Source organism: Heterocephalus glaber, unplaced genomic scaffold, assembly GCF_053883595.1.
Source record: "Heterocephalus glaber isolate CG9 unplaced genomic scaffold, H.glaber_assembly_v1.0 deba00001481, whole genome shotgun sequence".
Lineage (NCBI taxonomy): Eukaryota > Metazoa > Chordata > Mammalia > Rodentia > Bathyergidae > Heterocephalus > Heterocephalus glaber.
Genome location: NW_028258317.1, coordinates 4,586,574 through 4,610,089, shown reverse-complemented (window position 1 = coordinate 4,610,089; position 23,516 = coordinate 4,586,574). Strand labels below are relative to the sequence as shown.

The window sequence follows — 23,516 nt, the reverse complement described above, 5'->3', positions numbered from 1 at the left end:
ATGTTTAGTACATAAAATATATTTGATAAGTGTTATTACAAGATCTTTTAGAAAGTATCCAGTTATATTCTCTCATTAACAAGCAAATTTATTTCATGGGATACAAAAGAATGGGAATATTATGAATTCTTTATACTTTGTGATCTTCCATGGGATTTCAACTGACCAGTAAAGTCAGAGAACATTTGTTGTGTGTCAGCTACACAGCTGACCTTATACTCTACACCGAGAATATAAAGCTAAATAAGAAAAATTTGCTACCCTAGAACAGTTTATAAACAAGTAAGGCAAGAAAGGCTTAAAGAGTCACAACTCAGCATGTTTTGTGCATGATAGAGGTATCTATAAAATAAGAGGACAGCACAGTGCAGAGCAGGTAAGATTTCCTGGCTCATCTTCCATATTTTAATACTGCCTGTGTGATTTGTCTGGCTAAATCCCTTTTCTTTCTTTTTTCTTTCTTTCTTTCTTTCTTTCTTTCTTTCTTTCTTTCTTCCTTCCTTCCTTTCTTTCTTTTTGTTCATTTTCTTTTTTCACCCAACTTTATTGAGATATATTTGCTAAATAAAATTGTATTTAGGGTGTATGGTGTGATGCTTTGATATATGTGAAGGAAAGGGAACCCTTGTGCACTGTTGATGAAAAAATAAATTAGTAGAGCTATTATGCAAAAAGTCATGGAAGTTCCTCAAGAAATTAAAAATGGAACTACTATGTGATCCACAAATTCTCCACTCCCATTGCAAAATTATTCATAATAGCTGATACATGGAAACAACTTCAATGTCTTTTGGCAGATAAAGAAAGAAAATGTGATACATATATAAAATGGAATATTATTCAGCCAGAAAAAGGAATAAATCCTACCATTTATAACACCATGGAAGAATTTTGAATGTCCTTTTCTTGAAGCTTTTACAAAAACTCTGTCTAAAGTGTTCTTATCTGAGAATTCAAAACAAAAAATTCTGCAGGCACCCTTGACCATCTTCTTATAATAAATCATCCAAGGGCCGGGGATTTAGCTCAGTGGTGCTGCCGCCTGCCTCACAAGCTCAAGGTCCTGAGTTCAATCCCTGGTACAACAATAAAAAAGAAAGAATGAAAGAAAGAAAGAAAGAAAGAAAGAAAGAAAGAAGTCATCCAGAATATACTTGGCTGAAATTTTTTTTTGCTGATTTCTTTCCTCACCCCTCTTCCAATTTTCAAAGACATGCAAGGAAGATCCTTGGGTATACCACCTGATATTATAAGCCTAGATTAGCAAACATGACTGGAGTAAACCACCTGTTTTTATATGTCCTATTTTCTTTCTTTTTTTTTTTTTGGAACCAGAGATCAAACTCAGGACCTCATGCTTGCCAGACAGACACTATGTCGCTGAACTAAATCCCAGACCCTATATGTCCTATTTTCTAAGAGAGGTTTCTACATCTTTAAATAATTGAAAAAAAAATGAGCATGATCTTTTCTAACAAGTGAAATTATATGAAATTTGGATTTCTATAGCCAGAAATTTACCAGGTTCTACCCATGCTCATCTATGTATTGCTTATAGTGGCTTTTGAGCTACAACAGCAATTGAGTAGTTGTGAGAGAGACTATACAGTTCAGAAAGCTTAAAATATTTACTTAACTGTCTCTTTACAGAAAAAGTTTGCCAGACCATGTCATAGTCATTTAAATCCTTTGCACCTTTATGCATTCTTAGTTTCTGACTAATGGGCATTGGTGATGGAAGAGGCAGGTCAGCGCTTCCCATGTTCTCTGGTGTCACTTTTTCTAGAAATAAAAAGTTCACTCTGGTTTTTCTTTTTAACAGTGGATCCAGTATTAGCTAATATGAGCATCTCCTTTTGAAGGTATGAATGTTAAGTGAATAGGTGGAGTTTCAGGTCTGTAACTCTACGAAGGTCCAGTGGACTTTCTCCATCCTAATCTGCCCCACTAGATGCCTGCAGTGTAATCTGAAGACATGAGTGTCTGCTTCTCTGACATTAACAAACATGTTTATATCAGTCCCTCTTAGAACCCTGGGTTTGGCACCCTAGCACAGCATGAAAATGTATGATCAACCCAGTAGTTTTTATTTTACATCGTATTAGAACAAGACGAACGTGTGGGAATATGTGCTAGGAAAAGATCTAACTCATTTTGCTGAATGGTTAAAAGCCAACAAATAGAAAAATAATATTGTGAAGGTTGCACATTAATTGAGCATGGAGGGGCTTTCACAGTGTCATCATCTTCCTGTTCAGGGGTTCAGCATCTGCCGGTCAAGGTTCACTTCACCTCGCATTCTTATTGCACCGCTGACTTTACCACCAGACCTGGGTCAGCAGCTTGCGGGGAACCCTGGGTTAGTGGACATTCAAAGGTGATCCTCACAAGTTATAAGGATCAGCATACAGTTATATAGTCTGAATGATTACATATTTAGATAATACACACTTCAGGAACATCTATGCCTTCTTTTAGCTACAAAACACTGCAAAGGGGGTTTTAGATCTCAAACTCTTTGACTTGCTCTTTCTCCTTTCTTTGGGGAACTTCAAGGTAATAAATTACTCTCTTCTCCAGCAAAAAAAGTGAATATTCTTCAATTTGGCAGGTTCAGGGAGCACTGTGATTGTTTCAGAAGCCAACTGAAGCATATGTTGGAATCTTAATAATATATTTGACTTTGACCCTTTCACTTCACATCTGAAATTTTGCTTATAAAATTAAAACTTAACATGAAAGAAAGGTTAACATACAAAATGGTTTTTACTGTATCTTTTTTCCTATACTAAGAATTGAACACAAGGGGTTTGCACTGGGGCAATATCCTCAGCTGATTTTTAGTTTATGTGATTTTGGGATTTGTTGTTGTTGTTGTTGTTAAGGCAGGGTCTCATTATGTAGATCAGGCTGACCTTGAACTCACTATGTAGCCCAGGCTGACCTCAAACTCCAGTGATCCTCCTGCCTCAGCTTCCCAAGTGCTGGGATTACAGGCTTATTACCATGCCTGGCTAATTTTTAAATTTTGAAACAAGTGTTACCCAGGCTGTGCTTGAACTTGGGAGTCTCCTCCCTCAGCCTTCCAGGGTGCCCAACAACGGCTGGCATGTTACTACATTTTTGTAGTGAAAAATCCAGAAGTAACCCAAGGTATATGCATAGGGGAACAGTCAAGGAAACTATAAGATATCCACTTGATGAAATATGCTGTAGTGATTAAAAGTTATACTTATTTGGAGAATGATGTATATCCTGCACAAGGAATAACAAATCAAGAGACACACTTGTATATTTTAATATGATATTGAAATGACAATAATCTGTAGTTGAAGGACAGGAATGCAGTGATTTGTTAATGGTTCTGAATAGGTAGTTGGGCGGTCCTTTTCCACATTTTCTGTGTGACTCTTTTTTTTTTGGTACCGGGGATCGAACTCGGGTCCTTGAGCTTGCGCAGCAGGCAGCAAAACCACTGAGCTAAATCCTCGGCCCTCTGTGTGACTCTTTATATGAGAAAAATATGTTAATGAAAAAAATGTAAAATATATATAAAAATAAAATGAAGATGTTCAGTAGTAACTACAAGGCACTAACAGCACCCATTTTAATCTAGCCAGTGCGACCCAGTGGAGATTTAGCTGTAAAATGTACAGAAGATCTGTCCCCATGGAATCTGCTGCTCAGTGGGGAAGAGGCAAGACATACACAATTTCTAATGAGGTGTTCTCCAAGGGGGAGTGTGGACACTGTGGAACCAGAGAAATGATATGAACCCAGGAGGAGAGTGTGGGAGGTGTCCCAGATGAAGGGACAGAGGCCAGGCAGGAAGATTGAGCCAAGGCATCAAGGAGCATGAGAGTTTCAAAAGGAAGAATCGGCAGATGCAGAAGCAAACCCCAATAGTGCAGCTTCTTCCAGGAACCTCAGTAAGATCAGGATGGGGGTGGGAGCTGGAAAAGCTGGGCCAAAATGAGATACTAGCCAGCTATGTAAACCACAGTAAAAACTTTAGATTTTTATCCTCAGGGTAAGCAGAGACTGACACGAAGGGATTTAAATTTTTTAAAGGCAAAAAAAAAAAGTTTCGACCACACAGGAGAATAGATACTAGAGAGATGAGACTAGATCCCAGGAAGCCAACAAGGAGGTGGCAGTTCCAATAATCCAGGTAAAAATGATGATGGGCTCGGAAATGTGAAAAAAGAAAAGAGTCTTCCTTTTGTGTTCAGATTAAGATTTGGATGACTGGTTTGGGGATTTTAATAGAGTAATAATCCAACACTACAAAGGCTTTTTATTTTTAAAATCTGCTAATTACATAGCAAAATTTTTAGTTTTTACTTTTAAATCTTTTAATTGCCTTGCAAAAATTGTAGAAATCTTCAGGATAAATAAACTGTGGGTTAGCCCAGGATGAACATCCTACCATGAAAATGTCAGACACTATTTTAAAATAGTGTAGAATTCAAAATGTTAACAGTTTTCTAGTTAAGGGATGATGGCTATGGGAAAATGGACAAGTACAGTGCTCAAAAAATCCCAGAAGGATGGAAAAAAATAACATTTGGTTTGGTGACAGATCTCCTTCTGTCACTGTAAGCTCCATAAGAAGCAGGAGCTCCAATAAGGACCAGGGCCTGGCGCAGAACGAACCTCGGGGAGATCATGCTGAATGAATGAAAGAAAGGAAAGAATGAATGAATGAATGAATATGTGTATTAAAGGTGCTCAAGGATTGTTTCTTGGCTTTCTTGGTTTCATTGTTTCTGTTTCCTGGAAACTACCCCGCACCCCATGTCTTTTATACATATTTACAGTCTCCCTGGTTACTTCAATAAGTGAACAAGTGGTCCAGAAAAGGCTCCTTCTACGTATTGGTCACTTAAAATAGTTTCTCTTCAAACATTTTAAAATGAGGCAAATTGGAAGGGACCTTGCTCATTTCTCCTCAAAAACGAGCAAGGCAGAATATTTTTATTGAAATATGTGTCATAAATGCCATTTGGTTAAAACGTAGACATTGTGGCCAAACAAGACTTCCTAAATATGTATTTATAATGTTTGTTATAAGCATTTCCAAATGCCAAGATTGGAAAAGACCCGCATTCCCAGAAAGGGGAAGGAAATTATATTGGGGGAGGGGACTGTTATGTTTCAGGCACAGTGTTAACATGGAAGACATATAGTCAAGGTTACAGCAAACCCTGAACTTGAATTCTGTTCTGTCTGATTTCAAAGTTTATGCTTCTTGTGCTAATTCTTTTTGCTTTTTTGCTTTAAAAAAAGTAAAAACTCATACAGCTCTTATGGGTGAGGAGTAGTAGATAAAACCCTCTTTAGCAAGCCTTTGGAGGCTGTTTCTGTGGACTTAGAGAAGAAAAGGCAAAAGTAAAGATTTTAAACTTGAGTTCTTCCTCCTCCTCACTTTATTAATTTTTTAAAACTTTAAAATAAGCGATAAAGACATCCTGTTGTGACTTGTTTTCAAAGTTAACTGATTTTATGGATTCCATTTTAGACAGAGCAATGTGTTGTTTCTCCTATTTTAAAAGAGCATATTTTCCTGAGTTCTTTCCCTCCTCTGCAATGTACCTATTTCCTATATGATGTTGGGACAATATTAAACCTTTTCACGGGATGTCTGCTAGCCCTGATACTCTGAGTCTCTTTCACATTTGTCACAGCCAATGATGGTGTTCCCATCTGCCAGGCATATGGAATTGGTGGTGCTCAGCAAATCTTTGTTCCAGTCTGGTCCCAGAGAATATTTTGGAATTGTCTTGTAAATTCTCTCTTTCCTCTCCCGTGCCCATTACACTCTGCCTCTACCGTGGCAGCCATGTAAATCTGCCTTGGAATCTAATTCATGAGTCTGCCTTCCCTCTTAGCTGACCTGTGAGCCTCTGGAGGCCAGAACCAAGTCTCATTTATCCTTGTTACACACCTCCCCTGCCCCTTAAGAAGGGAGGCGTAGTGGTTTACACAGAGGAGTAGCCTGTGCTTGTTTATGACTTCGGTCCTGGCATGTCATTCCTGATAATTTTATGCATGCAACTGGAGAGATTCTGAAAACAGGCTAACAGAAGGTGAATTTTGTGCTATTGCTGATCTGATAACTCAAAATGGGATATTATTAAACTTTTCTTAGTATAGTTTTTTTTTTGGCCTTGAATGATATTTTGAAAAAAGGTTAAAATCTCTCATTATTCTAACCACATTTTATATAAATAAGAACTAACCATAGTTCATGCTTTTAAAGGGCTTTTAAAGGAGGTAGTCACTTGTGTTTTTCTCAGGTCATCCCAGCCATGATAAATACTCTTTGGAAAGCTCCAAATATAGTATGAAAATTAACAGCAATAGTATTGTCTTCCACCTAAACTAGAGTAAGAATCAAATCATTGTCAGGGGCCTAAACTGGAACAGCCCACAACCCTTGACAGAGAAGGTTCATGGCAAAGAAGGTTGTGGTTCTCACTGCTCGAGGCCAGGACACTTGCAGAGTTTCTTTACTCCCATTTTGTGAAGTTTGGGTAGTTTATGAAAGTCACACTTTTGAATTCAACTCGAAAGATATTTATTGAATACCCTAGGCTTCACAGTACGTTTGGCCTCCTGTTTCTTGTACTCATATTTCTTACCAAGTCTGGTAAGGAAGGTCCCGTGTTGAAGTTCCAGGGAAGTGGTGGATTTGGGAACACAGGACACACCCATCTCTGAGAGTCGACATGAAGAAAATGACCTCTTAAACACCTGAGTTGTTCAGTCTTCGTTCCAAAAACAGTCACAGGAAAATGATGTTGGAACGGTCTCCACAGGGAGAACCTCATTCAGTGTACCTCATTATTACATCTTTTGTTTGAATCTTTTTCAGGTAAGCCGTAACTTTGAGCTGGTTGGACGGGTTAACCTGGACCAGCTGGAACAGATGAAGGAAAAAATGGAGAGCTCCAGCAGTGATGATGAGGATAAGGAAGAAGAAATGAACAGCAAGGCTGAAGACAGAGGTTAGTCTCCTCCTGCTCTCTGAGTCCCAGATGGCATTCACCATGTCGTGGTGAGACAGAAGGGAGGCAGGAGGCTGCTGTGGGAGTAACAGAAGGAATAATCCTTCTTAGTTAAGTAGCAGAACAGACTGCCTTAAGAAACATCAGGGGCCATCTCTTTGTAAACTATTACCAGCTCTAGAAACTCCAAGGAAAACAGATATTTTCTCCCTAATTAGAGATATATGTGTGTTTTTAAAATATATGGCAGTGATGTGTTTTTAACAAGGAAAACTAGTATCTAGGGACTCTTCAGAATGAGGACAGGCAGACTGCAGATAAATGACACTGAAAGGCTATTGAGGAATGAGAATGAACTTGGAATTGAATGCTCATTTAAAATGACTATTTCTGGGACTATAGTGGGGGTCTGCAAAGAGCTTGAGCCCTCCCCATGTGCCCTTCTGCAAGGCCCTTCTCTTAACCCCTCAGTTTGAACTGTGTTTCCCTTTGTAGGAAAAAAGAGAGATCACTCTTTTCATTCCATCATGTATTTACAGAATACACTCAGGAAGGTTCCATGGAACTTTTGAACTACTTTTCTGACTTTTTGCAAATCTATAATTACTTCAAAATAGAAAGGTTTCAAAAGTATATTTAGTTGTAGGCATTGAAAGTTTTGTTTTTCTGTATTGTTCAATGTGGAATATTGTGGAAATTTCCAGACTATACACACAAGGGTGTAGTTTGGAATATATTACTTTAGTTATTGCAGATTTATCAAAAGCATATGTAGAATATGAGAAATAAACATTATGGATCATCCCAGTGATGAGGAGAATAGTATTAGTTGTTGTTACTGAGCATCATTACTTGCCAGGTTCAGTGTTGGTAGCTTTTATATATAACATTTTTTCTTTCATCTCACATAATAGTCTGTGTGAATTTGGCTCTCACTGCTGCTATATTCTATCTGTAGGACTTTGGATAATTTATCTTCTTGTGCATTTATCATCCATAAAATTATAATAATATGAACTACCCCCTAAGATTGTAGTTTAAATATATAAATATATATGTATATATATATATATAAAACTTTATATATGGGGCTTTGGTATTGTATTCAACACTTTATTTTTATTATAAATTGTATATAGTTAATGTGCAACATGATATTTTGAAATACATATACATTGTGGAATGACTAAATTTAACTATTTGTGTATTAACTCACATACTTTTTTGTGGCAAGAACGCTTAAAGTATATTCTTAGCAAATTTCAAGTATACAATATGTTGTCACTAATTATAGGCACCATGCTGTACAATAGATCTCTTGAACTTATGTTTCCTATCTAACTAAAAATTCATATTTTTGACCCATATCCCCCCCAGTTCCCCATCCCTACCCTTGGTAACCACCATTATATTATCTGCTTCTGAGTCTGACCTTTTGAAATTACACATATGAGTGAGATCATTCAGTAGTTGTCTTTTTGTGCCTGGCTTGTTTCTTTTTACATGATATTCTTTAGACTTCTGCAAATTGTCACAAGTGATGGGATTTGCTCACCAAGCTAAATAATGCTCAGTAATATTCCAGCCTGTATGTATATCACATTTTCTTTATTCATCCATTGAGGAAAGCTCGGGATGATTCTGAATTTCAGCTATTATGAATACTGGGGCAGTGGTCATTGGTATGCAGATGCCTCTAGCACGTGCTCATATCATTTTCTTTGCACATAAACTCAGGAGTGAGATTGCTGGATCACGTAGCAGTTCCAATGTGTGCACATATCCCTTTTTTTTCCCATAGTCTCACCAATACTTGACCTTTTTTATAATACCCATTCGTGAAGTAATATCTCATTGTGGTTTTAATTTTCATCTTCATATTACCTATGTTGAACATCTGTAGATATCTGTTGACTGTTTTTATATCTTCTTTTGAGAAATGTCTATTCAGATCCCTTGTCTTTTTTTACTGAGTTGCTTACTTACTGTGGAGTTGACTTCCTTATATATTTTAGATTTCAACCAGTTATCAGGTGTATGGCTTATAAATATTTTCTCCTGTTGTGTAGATTCTCTTTGTTCTGTTATTTTCTTTTGTTTTTAGTTATTTATGCTATTGGGTTATATCCCAAAGATCACTCCCCAGACCACTGTCATAGAGCTATCCCCCTGATTTCCTCTAGTAGGTTTACAATGTCAGGCATTATGTTTGTAAATCTTTTATCCATTTTTAGTTGACCTTTTTTTTTAATTCGATGTGAGATAAGTCTCTAGTTTCATTCTTCTGCATGCATGTTATCCAGTTCAACATTTATTGAAGGGACTGTCATTTCCCCATTGTGTTCTTGGCAGCTTTCTCAGAAACTAATTGGCTATAAATATGTGGACTTATTTCTGGACTCTATTCTGTTGCATTGGTCTATGTGCCTCTTAATGCCAGTGCCATGTTGTTTTGATTATCTTAACTTTGTAGTAGTGGTGGTGGATGCCTGTGGTGCAATCCTAGCACTCCGGGGGGCTGAGGCAGGAGGATTGTTGTGAGTTCAAGGCCAGCTTGGACTACATAAGGAGTTCAAGCCTAGCCTGAACTATATAGCAAGACCTTATCTCAAAAAACAAAACAAATAAAGAGCAATGAGATACTTCCAACTTTAGTTAGTTCAAGATTTTTTTGGCTATTTGGGGTCTTTTGTGGTTCCATAATAGAAATTAAGTGAGGGCTCTAGGGATATAGGTTAGTGGCATAGTACAGTACTTGCCTAGTGTGTATGAGGTCCTGAGTTCTTTCTCTGGAACTGCAAATAAGTAAATATACACACACACACACACACACACACACACACACATACATTCAATAACTTAGCCTAGTTCCTGGAGCATATTAGCCACATAATAAATGTTAACTCTGCAATGTATCATTATTATCATTTTACAAATGAGAAAATAAAGCTACAGAAAATTTAAGAGCTTGTTCAAAGTAAAACATACAAACAAAAAAACAGTAGAGGTTGTAGTGGAGCCTGTGGCTCCAAAAGTAAAACTTCCTTCTTTTCCTTTCCAGTACTGGGATTGAACCCAGGGCCTTTGCACTGAGCTACAGTCTTTTTTTTCTTTTCTTTTTTTTTTCCTTTGAGATAGGACCTCACTAAATTGGTAAATTCCCCAGACTAGGCTTAAATTTGTAATCCTCCTGCCTCAGCCTCCCAGAGGGCTGAGATTGCAGGCGTGTGCCCCCACTCTCAGCAAGACCTCCTATACTACGTACCACTTTCCCAACCCCTGGGGCAGTGATATGTGCTTTATTGAAGGGGACTTGGCCCTGAAATTGTGGTTTCAGTGGCCTTTGGGACCTCGCTTAAAGGTGCTCTTTTTGTTTTTGGTACCGGAGATCGAACTCCGGACCTTGTGTTTGCGAGGCAGGCGGCAGAACCACTGAGCTAAATCCCCGGCCCTAAGGGTGCACTTTTAAATGCAGAATTTCTTTATTATTTCTCCTCCTTGCTCAGGCTGTGAGCTCAAGTGGGCCTATTTGGTGAACCATTTCCTTCTGTGGATTTCCCTAGACCATTTCCTAATCAGCACCCAACCCTCCTGTTGACAGCCAGGGCAGAGGACTGTGGTTTTGTAAGTTGGGGATCCAGTTTGGCAGTAGTGCTTCTGAGCAAGACAGACATCAGAGACTGACAGCCAGTGTGTGTGAGCTTGTCAAAAACCCCAAGCCTATGGTAACTTGAAAAATGCACAAGGAAATAAAATATCCTTATCATATAGATGGATTGTTCTTGTAAAGTAGCACATTTATGATTCAGGGCTGTAGTCACCCATTTCTTAGAAGGAAAATGGTTGTGATCGCAGGAACATGGCTTTTTCTTTGTTCTTTTTAAACCATTTCACAAATTTGTTCTTCACAATGAATTCTTAACATCTGTGCACTATTACAAGAGTACTCCGGGAGAGGATGCTTCTGACAGAGGATACAAAAGCTTCTTTTTCTTCCTGGTTCTCTGTGGCCCTGCTGTTGCTCTTCAGGAAATAAATTATTCCTCCTTGGATATTATGACTCTTAAATGTCTGAAACCGAGTGCATATTATTTTAGAGATTAGGAACATTATAAGGCAGAAATCTATTTTATTCTTCCTTCCTGTGACTAAAACAAATATGGGAAATTAGAAAAGATGGCAGTTGAGATATGTGTGGGATGTAGAGCACATTTTCCCTGCTTGTCCGGCTTGGCCTCCTCCTTCTCATTTGGCTCCACCACATCAAGCTAGATGGGCTTAATTGGAAAGAACCGCATGGTCTCTGTTGTCACTGGAAAGTGCAGCACACACATGCAAGAGCCTTATTCCCGTGGAGAAAACGCAATGGAGGGAGGAGTGTGTATTCCTCCCAGAGGTCAGGGGATTTCCCCAGTGACTCCCAGACATGTCAGTGGGAATGAACAAGCCTAACCTTCCCTTCCCCCTTACCCACTTTGCAAGAACAGCCTCCTTTGTCCCTCCTCCTTTGAATAGACCTAGAATCTATTTTCCACCATTTCAGTAAATTCTTGCCAAGAAGAAGCAGCAGACAATAGCCTCGGGGTGTTTTTGCCAGACACTCGGGCTTCTGGAAGTAGCACAGCTCTCAGGCTGATGAAGAGCCATTTGAAGTGTGACAGGTAATGAGTGGCCTCCTCCTTTGAGGATGAAACTTAGCATGTGCCTTTGGAAAAAATAGATGACTGGTTTCATATTTCCCAAGGCTAGAGGAGTCAGTGTACCAGGAACATTCCCCTTGTTGACAATTTGGACTTTCATCAGACACCCTCAATTTAGGGAATTTAGAGCCTTACAGCTACTGGGTTCTCAGCCTCCTTACCAAACAGGACTGGAGGAGGACTTAACATGGACACAGGGCAGGGCCTGCCTGTGAAGCTTGGAGGGATTTTGAAAGAGGAGAAACCAGGCATGAATAAATCAAAATGCACCCTAGCAGAATCCTGCCCACCCCACCCCCTCTCATTATGCCGCTGGGGAGGAGTCAGGAAGGCATTCTGTTGATTTCTTGCCCAAGATAATCCCTGCTAAGGAATTAATGCGAAGAGCAGATGGTGCTGTCTCATTTCCAATGAAAAGAATCAAGGAAGATAGTCTGTGCAATTATTTTTAATGGCTTGTATGGTGATCTTCTTAATTTGTGAGAAAATGTTTCATCTTTTGTGAAAACTGGCCCCATTCACACAGCTTTTTATGCTGAAGATTAAGGCATCACAGAGCCCCTATCCTGCTAATGTCATCCTGAGGATTTTATGAGATGGGATATTTCAACCAGGAGATCTCTTCCTGTCACATCTTATATGTGTGGGCCTAGAGCAGTCAGATATATAAAGATGGTCAGCATTTCCCTAAGTTCTACCCTCTCTTGACAGTGTGGCTGAAGGACCGTCTTCTAGTTCTGCTGTTATTACCACAAGAAGACTTGGCCCTCTGTGGTCTAATGAAAAACATATGGGCTTGGGACTTAGGAGAACACAAAGGCCATATAAGCTCTCATCTTTGAGTTTGCCAGGAGGTGTGGCCGGAAAAGAATTAGCCTGGCCAATCCACACTTAGCAAACCCCTAACATTGCCTAGCACCATAGAAGAAACAAAGCAACCAGGTCAATATTGGATGCTTAGAACAGACCGGTCCAGAAATGCCGGTATACCCCCACATTCGTGCATACCACTGATTGAAGGGTAGGTGTCAGGCAGTTGGCCAGGATCCTTCATTGGCCAGGCACATGTTTTTGCATACCAGTTGTCCAGATTCATGTTCACACAAAATTCTTTGCTTATAGATCTCACTCAGGGCTCTTAACCACTCTGGAAGGTGTTGATGATGGTATCCATAACAGATGACCACAGTCTTGAGGCTCCAGCCTCACTTGGAAGAAGCAGAAGCCCTGATGTCTACAATGACTAACTGGGTTAAGGGCTTTTGTGTAGCCTGTATTCTTTTTACTGAGCAAAGATAAACCTGTGCCAAATAGAAAATGAATAGGTGCCAAACCATGAGGCACTGATAGAGACCATACCAAAAGGAGAGATTAAAATGGGAAAATAGGAAAGCTCAGATGCCTTAAGAATGGGCAGATGAGGCTCTTCTGGCCAGAAAGAGCCTGATTACTTGTGACAACACCAGCTAGGAAAATGAGGAGTAAGGGAGAAGCATGGAGCCTGGAACCAGAACAGTTCTAGGGAGCTATTAGAGGAATGCATCTCGGGAAACCCTAAGAGTTACGAGTCTGGAAAGTGCTTTCTCTGAGTGGCTTTGCAGGTGAGGGAGGAGAGGCCCTACCAGTGAGTGTGGACTTGCTTCTTCTGCTGACTCACATAGCACACAGTTAACACCTATGCTTTCTCTTTGCAGAGCTGATGAGATTTTCTGACCATGGGGCTGCTATTAACCCTGAGAGGCGCTTTCCGTGTGAATTCTGTGGACGGGCGTTTTCACAGGGCTCTGAGTGGGAAAGGCACGTGCTGAGACATGGCATGTAAGTCGGGCCATCCCGAGAACACCTTCATCCAAAATGAGAGGGGAAAAGGAAGGTCGAGATTCTTGTTTGGTTCCCCTCAGCCATGAAGAAGGGATCAGGTCTCTTTGTTGGTTTTTAAAGAGTCACCCAGATGAGGGAAACCATTATGGATGACAAATCCCTCACCAGTCCACATGCACAAGTAGTGTTTTCTCTAGCCATTGCCTCTTTAGTTTTTATGAGCATGACATTCTACTAGAGAGCATGTATCAGGGGCTAAATGTGTGGCCTCTATTCCTGCCTCTGTGCTAGACCATTCCCTGAGTGGCCTTGACTATCCCTGTGCCCTGTCTCAGGACAGAGACAGCTTCTGCCGGTGTCCCAAATAGGTGACAGCACACCTGTCAGATACTTTTCAGATCCTTGAACATAAAACTGTTCCCTCGCCAAGACACCCTTAGTCCACCAGACCCCGAGAGAAGCTTGGGTTCAGTCCTTTCTGGAGAAAATTTTCCAAAACTTCAATTGTCTAGGCTTCGAAGAATATAACTAAGTTTCTCAAGATATAGATTTTATCCTCAAGTTTTTGCTTTTTGTTTATTTCTAGGATTTATTTCTGTATCTACCCAATAAATCTTTAGTACCTGAGTTGCTCTTTTCATCTTAATAAATATAGCTGATCTCCAAGCTTCTGGGCTAAGCTGATGAATTTGAACATGACACAGTTTTCCTAATTTACCCCTCGTGACACAGTAGAAACCATTATGTTAGTCTGGAAAAAAAAACATGGTGTAATCAAAACGGTATAATAATGGATTTTTTGTTGTTGTTCAAATCTTTTAAAATCCACAGAAATACATGACCTACACGGACAGCAGGGGTACATCACTGGCAATTTAATCCAACATCCATAGTGGTTTTTCAAAGGAAACCCCCAAAAGCTATTTAGGATCAAGGAAATAAGGACAGCGTTTTTTGTTCAGCTAATAAAAGCCTATATACTCATTTGTCCCTTCCATAAATGCTTATTGCAGGTCATTGAATGACACCAAGCAAGTGATCAGAGAAGAGATCCACCCAAAAGAGATGGTGGAGGACAGTATCACAATGCCCTCCATAGAGGAAAAGGAAGACGATGAGCCAATTGGGATAGACTTTTCCCTAAAAAATGAAACAGTAGCCATCTGTGTAGTAGCTGCCGACAAATCTCTCCTGGAGAATGCAGAGGCCAAAAAAGAATAAAAGTTTGGTGAAATTCTTAATCAAACCATACTTGAACCATGATGAAAAGTGGGAGGGCCAGCATGGGCTGAGAAGGGAGGGACAGTAAAGAGAAGACAGAACAAAGCTGCTTTTTAGGACTGAACAATCTATTTTCAAAGCACTGGTACCTGTGTGAGTGAGTATGTAAATTAAAGTTATTTAAATGGTTGGAATATGTGGCTCCTTTTCCATCACTACATCTTTCCTTCTGGATCTTCACCATGGACGTTTCCTTTGTTGTGGATATGGAAGCGCCTTCCATGGGCATGGTGCACTCCATGGCGGTCTTGGACAGTGTGTTGAAACAGAAGCTCCGGGACAGTAGAAGACTTCTCATAGGGGAACAACTTTTGGACGCACACCTTTTAGTGCGTTTTTCTAGTTTTAATACCTTAAGCTTTTTCAAGACCTAACTGCAGCCGCTTTGGGAAAAAAATAAATAAATAAAACAAAAACAGAAAACAAACAAAAAACTGCTTTGCATAAAACAGTCACCTGTTTCCTAGTACCTCAAACTTAACCAAGGGAATTCTCTGCATTTGTCAGTACTACCTGTCGCCCTTGTGGTTAAATGTAGAGAGAACTGCTGGGCAAGATGGTGAATGGAGAAAAAAAAGAGTTTTAAAGAAAGGAACACAAATTGTGCTTAAAATCCCCATGTGGGTTTTATTTCTTAAAATACTGTGATTTTTTTAATTATTTTAGTAAAAAACAAAACAAAAAAAAGAAACAGACTTTAATTATTAGACAACTGTTTGTGAATTATCATCCTTTATTCCAGGTAAGCTGTTTATTAGTGTTCAACTATAATTTAGAATTTGGTAGATTCATGTGAGCTAATTTTAAGATTGTGGAGTTTTGTTTGCCACATGTTTATTTTCTATCGATTTGAGTGTTACAAACACAGCACAATTCAATTTTTCATATAAATTGTTTTTTGTGTGTGTGTTGTTATTGTTTTGATTTGGGGGCAAGGGAGATTTAGTTTTTTGTGAATAGGAATGTTTTTATTTTAAACGTGGAAATAACAAAGAGGTTAACTTTGTTTTTATTTGTTTCGGGTTTTTTTGTTTTGTTTTGTTTTTAATTTTTTATTTAACTAAAGAACCAAACTTTCGGCACAGCTATGCAGCTTGTGGGCCAGACGAAGAGGTCCTCTTCACCCTTTTGTTACTTGTCAAATTAACACATTATCCGTCTCACATCAATAAGTTCTGTTAGGATGGGCTGGCTTTTGTGTGTGATTTAAAATCTGTGTTTTTGTTTGCATTGTGTTTTACAGGGGGTTCTCATTTATTTTAAGGGGATGAGGGGATATGCTAGAATCCCATCCCTTTGTCGAGAGTGGAAAACAAATGACATATATCCTACAAGGAGCCTGGAGAACTACCTTTGGTTTTTTTTGTTTTGTTTTGTTTGTTTTTTAATCTAGCTGCCAGCTGCTCTGTTTCCCTGTATTAGTTTTTTCTGGAGGGAGCAGCTTAGACTACATCTAAGTCTACGTTTATAATATGTTCTGATTGTGAACAAAGGGTTTCATTCCAAAAAGTAGAGAAGAACTTTTCTTGAAGCCTAGGTTTTAGAAGCCTGACTGCGTGTGTGCTTGGATGTGTGAGTGTGTGCATGTGTCTGTGCGCACGTTTGTGAGTGTGAGTCCTTTGGTTTTCATGTTTTGTTTTGTTTTGTTTTGTTTTTTAACTTGGAAGGGTTGGGGGAGGGGGGAGGGTAGAAAGGGAAGGGGGATTGCTGAGATGACAGTGTCCCACACAGCTTCAAATAAAATCCATGGAAAGATGTTGCATTTGTGGAGTAAGTGCTTACTTGAAAAGCATGTTGTTCTTTTATTTTTTTTGCAGTTAAGAATTTTTATTTGTAGAACATTTAATTTAATTTTTTTCTAGGGATGGGGGCCATCATGTGGAAACCAGAAAATGGGGAAAGTGTGAATTATCTAGACAAAGATTAATTTTGTGTCCATATTTGTTTTTAATTGGCCTCATTTCAAATGTATTAAACAGTTCCATACCTGGATTGGGTGTTTGTAATGGTTACCAAAAAACAAACAAAAAAAAAAAAAAAAGGAAGAAAAAGGAAAAAAGAAAATAATTGTGACATGCTTTTATCACTGCATTATTTTTCAAATAACATGTAAATATTGTAATCCATTGGATTTTGTTTTGCTAACCTGTTAATAAAAATATGGGACCATTATCCTTTTAACAAGGCTAGAATGTCATTTTTTTTCTTTTTCAAACATATACCTGATATTTTGTGGCTGCACATTTTGGATGCATTATTATAATTCTGTTGACTGTAATGACATAGAATTTACAACATTTTTTGTTGTTGTTTAATTTATACAGAGGACATTTTTTTCAGAGCTTGAGAGAAGAAAATAAATAGCAAAACAATAACCTATTGACTCCAATAATCAGTATTTCTCAATACTTGATAAAAGATGGGGAGATCCTGAGTCTTTGAAGCCAAGGGTTTAAAAACAAAACAAAAAATAAATAAAACCCACAAGTAGGTTATTCAAGTTGTTTGCAACATACATTTTGTAATGAAATGTGAGAAATTAATAAAGAATTTTTTCACATGTGTCTATGTGCATCTGTTGTAAATCATTTATGGATGTGACTACAGAGAGAAAATGTGGGAATGATATAGCACTACCTTTCAATGCATGTGCATAAGAGATTTCAAGCCACTGAGTCCACACAGGTGTGGAAAGCAAAGGTAAAATTAAAAGTGAGGTGTGAGCTAGGATTTTACACGGTTAATACAGTAGTTCTACATCAGATATTCATCATCAACTGGGAGAATTTTATGGAGGGAATGTCTTCCATCAAAAATGTGAAAGTGATACATGAAGTTTCAGGGGGAAGAGCCAGTGCTTAAATGTCATCCGGAAACGAGGCTGTGAGCATAGTCCCTTTAAACTAACTCCAAGTCACAGCCACTGACAGACCATGTCCATGTTGTTAGCCTTACCTCATGAAAGTCTGAGCCACAGACTACTCTTACTGTGCATCCTGCACCAAACTGACACCATTCACTTATATTTTGAGCTACCTTGTTATAAATCAAAGAAAAAATTAGTAGTCGTGGAACAGAGAAGACAGTTAAAAATCACTAGCTTCAATTGTTAAACTCAGCTGATTTATACTGTCTGTGTCTACCAATGTTGCGAGGAAAGCTCAAGATAATTTGTCCAGAGTTTATTCTAAAAACATGGTTCTCACCTTTCCTCATCTTGTGGATTCCCTTCACCAAAAGGAAGTTAGAAACTGACAGTGTTAAGAGACTCACAAGACTATAAAGTAAATAAAATTAGGTAAATCGGGACCCAAAAGGAAAAAGAGTATTGAGTAATAAAGTGATGATAGTTGTGAGTTGACTAAAACACCTTCCATGAGCTGTTCATAAGCCACATGTTTGGTTCTGAGCTTGACTAGTAGGCAAGGCAGGAAAAAAAAAGGATCAATCAGTTGGAATCACATTTTTCTTGCTAACTTTTTCTCCAATGTTCAGCCTTTGCTGGGACTGTATCTTAGCTTTCCCATTGCTAGTACAAAATACCCAACTCCCACAACATAAAAGAGGAGAGGCTTAATTTGGAGGTTTCAATTTATGGTTGGCTGGCTCCAAGACAAGAACATTTCTGGATGTGTTCGGGTAAGTCATGGGAGTGTGGCCTTGGGACCTATATCTGGTCCTTAGCCCCTTCCTGACAGTTCCCATGCTCTGTTTCCTGGCCACCATGAACTAAGCAGCTTTGCTCCTCTATGTCCATGTATTATTGTGTTCTTGTCTTGGAGCACCTACCCACAAGACAGCTGGGAAGCACGTGGTCTAGTATATCGGAGCACCTAGGAAGAAAATGTGAACCAAAAGCATCCACCACAGTCCAAAATAGCAAAATATTCCTTCAGGGACAGTAGAAGAAATAGAAACTCTGTTCTTTGCAAAGTGCAGGATGCTGGTCCCATTGCCAATGCACTTAGCTGGTATTTTTGAGCATATATTTGGTTCTAGAGAACAAGACAGACAGATGACACATGTCTTTTGACAATTTACAAATAGGATAGAGATGCAATACTTAGATCATTAAATCTACCAATTAAGATGCTGGGCTTGCTGGAAGCTTTGAATGCACTGTGCTGATGGAAGCATGATCTTGAAGAGTGACTGGTTTTTCCATCCAGGTAAGGGAATGTCATTGATGTAGGTAGGCATATAAGAAACTGGCTACTCAGACATAGTGAGTATGCCTTCAAGCCTTAAGCTTAACAAAAATTACTGTGTGATATGTTCTTCTCTTATATCTGTCCTTACTTATCCACTAGCTCCCCAGTGTTGGCCCCAGCTCTCAGGAATAAGCGATATAATAAAATATACCTCTCTCTTCCTTTGCAAAAAGGAACCAAAAGATAGAGTTTTAAGAGTCAATGAAGCACTCGAAAATTTATTTTTTAATTATGATTATTAATGTAAAGTTTTAAAGGAGACATCAAAATAAAGTCACTAATGCCTCCCACACTAGCATCCAGGAATATTCTCTACCATTTTCATTCCTTGGCAATGTTCATATGGCTCTAATGGTCATCAGTTTTGCAACATGTTCCTTTTTGCTTAATAGTATGAATAATTTCCATGTTACTATAGAGTCTTCATAACTAAAAACTGTTCAGAGCTACATTACATGTTGACTGGAAATACATAAATATACTCCTGAGTGTTATTGAATATTCAGATTTTTTTTAATTTTTGCAATATTGCAAAATGATGTAGTCAAATCTTGCCTGTGGATTCCCTGCCTACCTTGATTTTGGATAATTTCACTAAAATAAATCCTGAGGTATAATTAGCTTCCAAAAGGGCATTATTAATCTTCACAGCACCAGCCATGGATGGAATAACAATGATACTCTTGGACATACAAAAAGGAACAGAGAGGGAGAATATATAGCAAGGTCATGACTGTAGGTTCTAAGACCACTTGGACTCAACTCCCAGCTGACCCATTTAGCATCCCATCTCAGCTAAGTCACTTAAGCCCCCTTTGTACCTTGATCTCTTTATTTGTAGAATAAATATTACAATATCAACCATACATCTTGCTTGCATTTCTTGCTTTTTAAATTCCTGCATATTTCAACATAGTCAATTTGTTCACAACTGAGAGGCCAGACTTTCAGGTTTAGCTATCTCTAAAATAGTGTTGAATCTTACCAAAATTCTACTTAATCAGAAGAGGAAGAATACTTAAACAGATTTATCTGGCTCTGGACCTGACTGGAAGCTATGGTGCCAAAGCTGATGGGATCCATCAATGATAAATTGCCTATGTTGACTTCATTTTGAGTTCACACAAGCAATTTACAAGGCAATATAATAAGATGGTTTAGAAATATGAGGCGGGAAGGACTGAATGCCTCAAGGATTAAGAATGTATGACACTGGAGAAGGTGAATCATTGAACAAAGTCTTAAGCAATTGGTGTGGGGTATGCCAGGGAGAAAAAGGATGGAGAGGGAATCTACCAGACAGAGGAAGGCACATGCATAGAACCAGAGTTTAAAATTTTAGGAGCCTGGTATCCTAAATAGTGGCAGGTGATGTTGAGTGTCCATCAAGGAAGTTTGCTCAGAATTCACGAGGGTCTTGAAAACCACACCAAAGAGTTTCAATATAAAGACATGGAAATGTCTATAAGAACTGTGAACCCAATAAACAATTTTAAGCAAGAGATTGACACAATCAGATTCATTTTACAAAGAATGTATTTGTCAAATGAATGTGAGGTTGTTGGTTGCCCCACCCAATATCTATCACTCCTATTTTTCTTATAAATTAGGAAATTAAGTTGAAGCCTAATTTTAATTGGAGTGGTGATATAGCTAGCTTTTAAAAACACATTTTACGGGTTCTTTTTCTCTAGAAGTACCATGTGTTCCAATTCTGGCCATTGAAATATAAATGGAAGTCTATTGAAATTTGCTGAAAATTTTTTCCTTTCCAGTTATAGATTATGCTTCTTCCTTCACATTACTGTCTTCTCTCTTTCTTCTTTCTAGAATTTCTTTTGGAATATAGAGCAGCCACCTTTCAACCATGAGACCAGAAGAGTGTGATAGTACCAGACTTTTAGATATACATTACACTGGTCGATCAGAAAGTTGAAGGAGGATGGGTCCCTAAGCACACTTGTGGATGTGTTATGGAAGCCTACGTTCAGTCACCCTGAATTTCTTTTTCTGAGGTAAGGTTGGAAGAAGGAAAGATAATTGATTTAAGCTATTATTATTCAAGTTTTTTTGTTATTTCCATGGAAAGCAGTGTCTAGCTGCTGTACAGTGATAGCCAGCTGAAAGTCAAGTTCACTTAGCTTGTGTTCCTTAAGTAACTGAGCCTCCTCAGTGAAAAGGTCCCAAAGCAAAGGTACAATGGAGGATTCTGCTCCATATCAACTGAACTTTTGCTGGTGATTTCTTGCAGCCCTTTGGAAGGGAGACTTCAACCCCAGCCATCACATTACGTCAGCAGAGCTATGAAAAGAGCTATGATCAGGCCCAGTTGTCAGAGGGAAGTATAAGGTGTCACATTGCTCTGTCCCACTTCCCTCTCTGCTGTCAGCCTCAGGTGCAGAACAGGTAGGAAATAGGAGAGGAAGTGTTGGTCAAAACATTCCCATAAACCTGTGCGGGATGGGGATAGCACTCAATTGTAGAGTTCTTAAAATGCCTGGAAGCATCCTGTTCATCACTCCCTGAAAATATCAGTTCCTTTCCACACAACTTGCCCTGAGTGTGCTTTCAGTGCTAACTCCTTTCCTCTTCTGGAAATCACCTGACCTTTACCATTCAGCCTAAATGGCACTTCAGATGTGAAGCTCTCCCTGACCCCGATGTGTCATTGGACACAGAGTCTCACTCTAACTACCACTGATTCCCTGTTTTAGTAATACTTAATAAAGATATGACCAGGAACAGGTCTAAATACTTGAGACACAACATCCCATTTGGCGCTAATGTTAGTTTCCGAGGACCACTGTAGCCAGTGGTCATAAACTTGGTGGCATAAAGCAACAGAAAGAGGCCAGAAGTTGAAAGTCCAGGTGTCAGCAGAACTGATTCCTTCTGGAGGCCGGGGCAGAGTCAGCTCCATGCCTCTCTCCTAGCTTCTGGTGGCAGTGGGCAACGCTTGATGTGCTGTGGCTCACAGATGCAGTACTGCCTCCTCTGCCTCTGTCTTCACATCATCTCTCCCCCTCTGGCTCTGGGTCTTCTCCCTTTCACATCTCATCTAAGAACACTAGCTATTGGATTTAGGACCCACCCTAGTCCAGGATGATCTCATCTTAATAACATCTGCAAAGACTCTTGTTCCAAAGAAGGTCATAGTCACAGATTCCAAATGGATGTATCTTTAGGATAAAAGGATCTAGTGTTGAACTCACTAGAATCCTAGCAAATATCTGAAATGACTACTGTTAGTAGTCCCTTTTTACAGGTTAGAACCCTTGGTGAGAGGTTAGAATTGGCCAAGAACAGCTCAGAAGATATGAAGCACTGCAAATAGCCAACATGCATTCTCTTTACCACTGCACCATGCGCTTCTCTTTGTCTTATTCATTTTTTGTCTCCCTAGTGCCTTACACAGAACTTGGCCCTGAGTCAGGACTCAATGAATGTCTGTGGGAGAAATGGATGGATGGATGATGAAATGTTCTCTTCCCTGCCCCCAACCCAGCTCAGACTTTAAGTAGCTGAGACACATTGCTGTCAGATGCAGCTAGCCTTTTTAAATTCAAATATATTCCTGTTGATACCAAGTGTTAGTTCTCATCTGATTTGGCATCAATGTTACATTTTCCTTCAGAGCTTGATATTGCTTTTTTAAATATCTAAGTAAAAATATGCAGCTTGGTAGATGAAAAAAATGTCTTTGTCTGCAATTCCAAGAGCTCTCTGAGAAAATACCAGAGAACTGAACACCAGCACTCCCCTTTAAGTTCACCTTGACCATCTTCCTCCTCTCTTACTCAGAGGTGGACAGAGAAGGGGCAGTGAGGTCCCCTTGGCCTGAGTATTAGACGGCAGAGTTGACTGCTCTGGAGTGAGGGGAGCAGAAGCCAGAGTTGGCTTCGATGGCAGTGGAGACACCTGGTCATGGCAATCAGGGTGGACTGTGTCAAAGTGCTGACTGAAGAAAGCAAGCAGGCAAGTGCAGACCCGTAGCTCGAGAGAGACAGCCCTGAGGGAAGACTTCCTTTGAGAATACGAGTGATTTGGACATGTTTATTACACAGGAGGGAAGGGGCTCTGGCAGCTGCTGGGAACTGACAAGCAAACTCCTAGTGTGTTCCAGTGCACTGCAAAGCAAGTGGCCTTGGAAACAAAACAGGGAAGGGCCAGAAAGCCATGTTTTGTCAGTGGAAGATGGGGGCCAGTGGAGGTCATGCTGCTGAGTCTTGTCTTTGAGGAGGATCCAAAGTGAGAGGTAGAATGAGTTGGCAGAAAGGTTAAGAGAAGCCCACGTGAAAGAGAACTGAGTGGAGGGAAAGGGAAACTGAACCGAACTGAAAACAGTTATCGCTGTTCTCCATACAACAGAAAAGGCTTGCCCAGAGAAGCCTGGGGAATAGACCTTTTGGTAGGACTTCCTTCAAAATATCCCTCCACTGACATACACATACCACCACTGCCAGCAAATAAAGGAGAGAGTCACTCTAGGAATC

The 23,516-nt window shown here is 39.4% G+C and overlaps 1 protein-coding gene across 10 annotated transcripts in view; it reads left to right on the top strand.

Annotated features, from left to right (window-relative positions):
- The window catches only part of Znf462 (zinc finger protein 462), a 160,789-nt gene extending 143,411 nt beyond the window's left edge, over positions 1-17,378 (top strand). For all 10 annotated transcript variants that reach the window (XM_087183599.1, XM_004848173.4, XM_004848168.4 and 7 more), the window contains exons 11-13: positions 6,878-7,010; positions 13,405-13,528; positions 14,545-17,378. In XM_087183599.1, the coding sequence (XP_087039725.1) occupies positions 6,878-7,010; positions 13,405-13,528; positions 14,545-14,752 (465 nt within the window). In that variant the 3' untranslated portion in view covers positions 14,753-17,378. The remainder of the gene's footprint in view (positions 1-6,877; positions 7,011-13,404; positions 13,529-14,544) is intronic.
- The last annotated feature ends 6,138 nt before the right edge of the window (positions 17,379-23,516 follow it).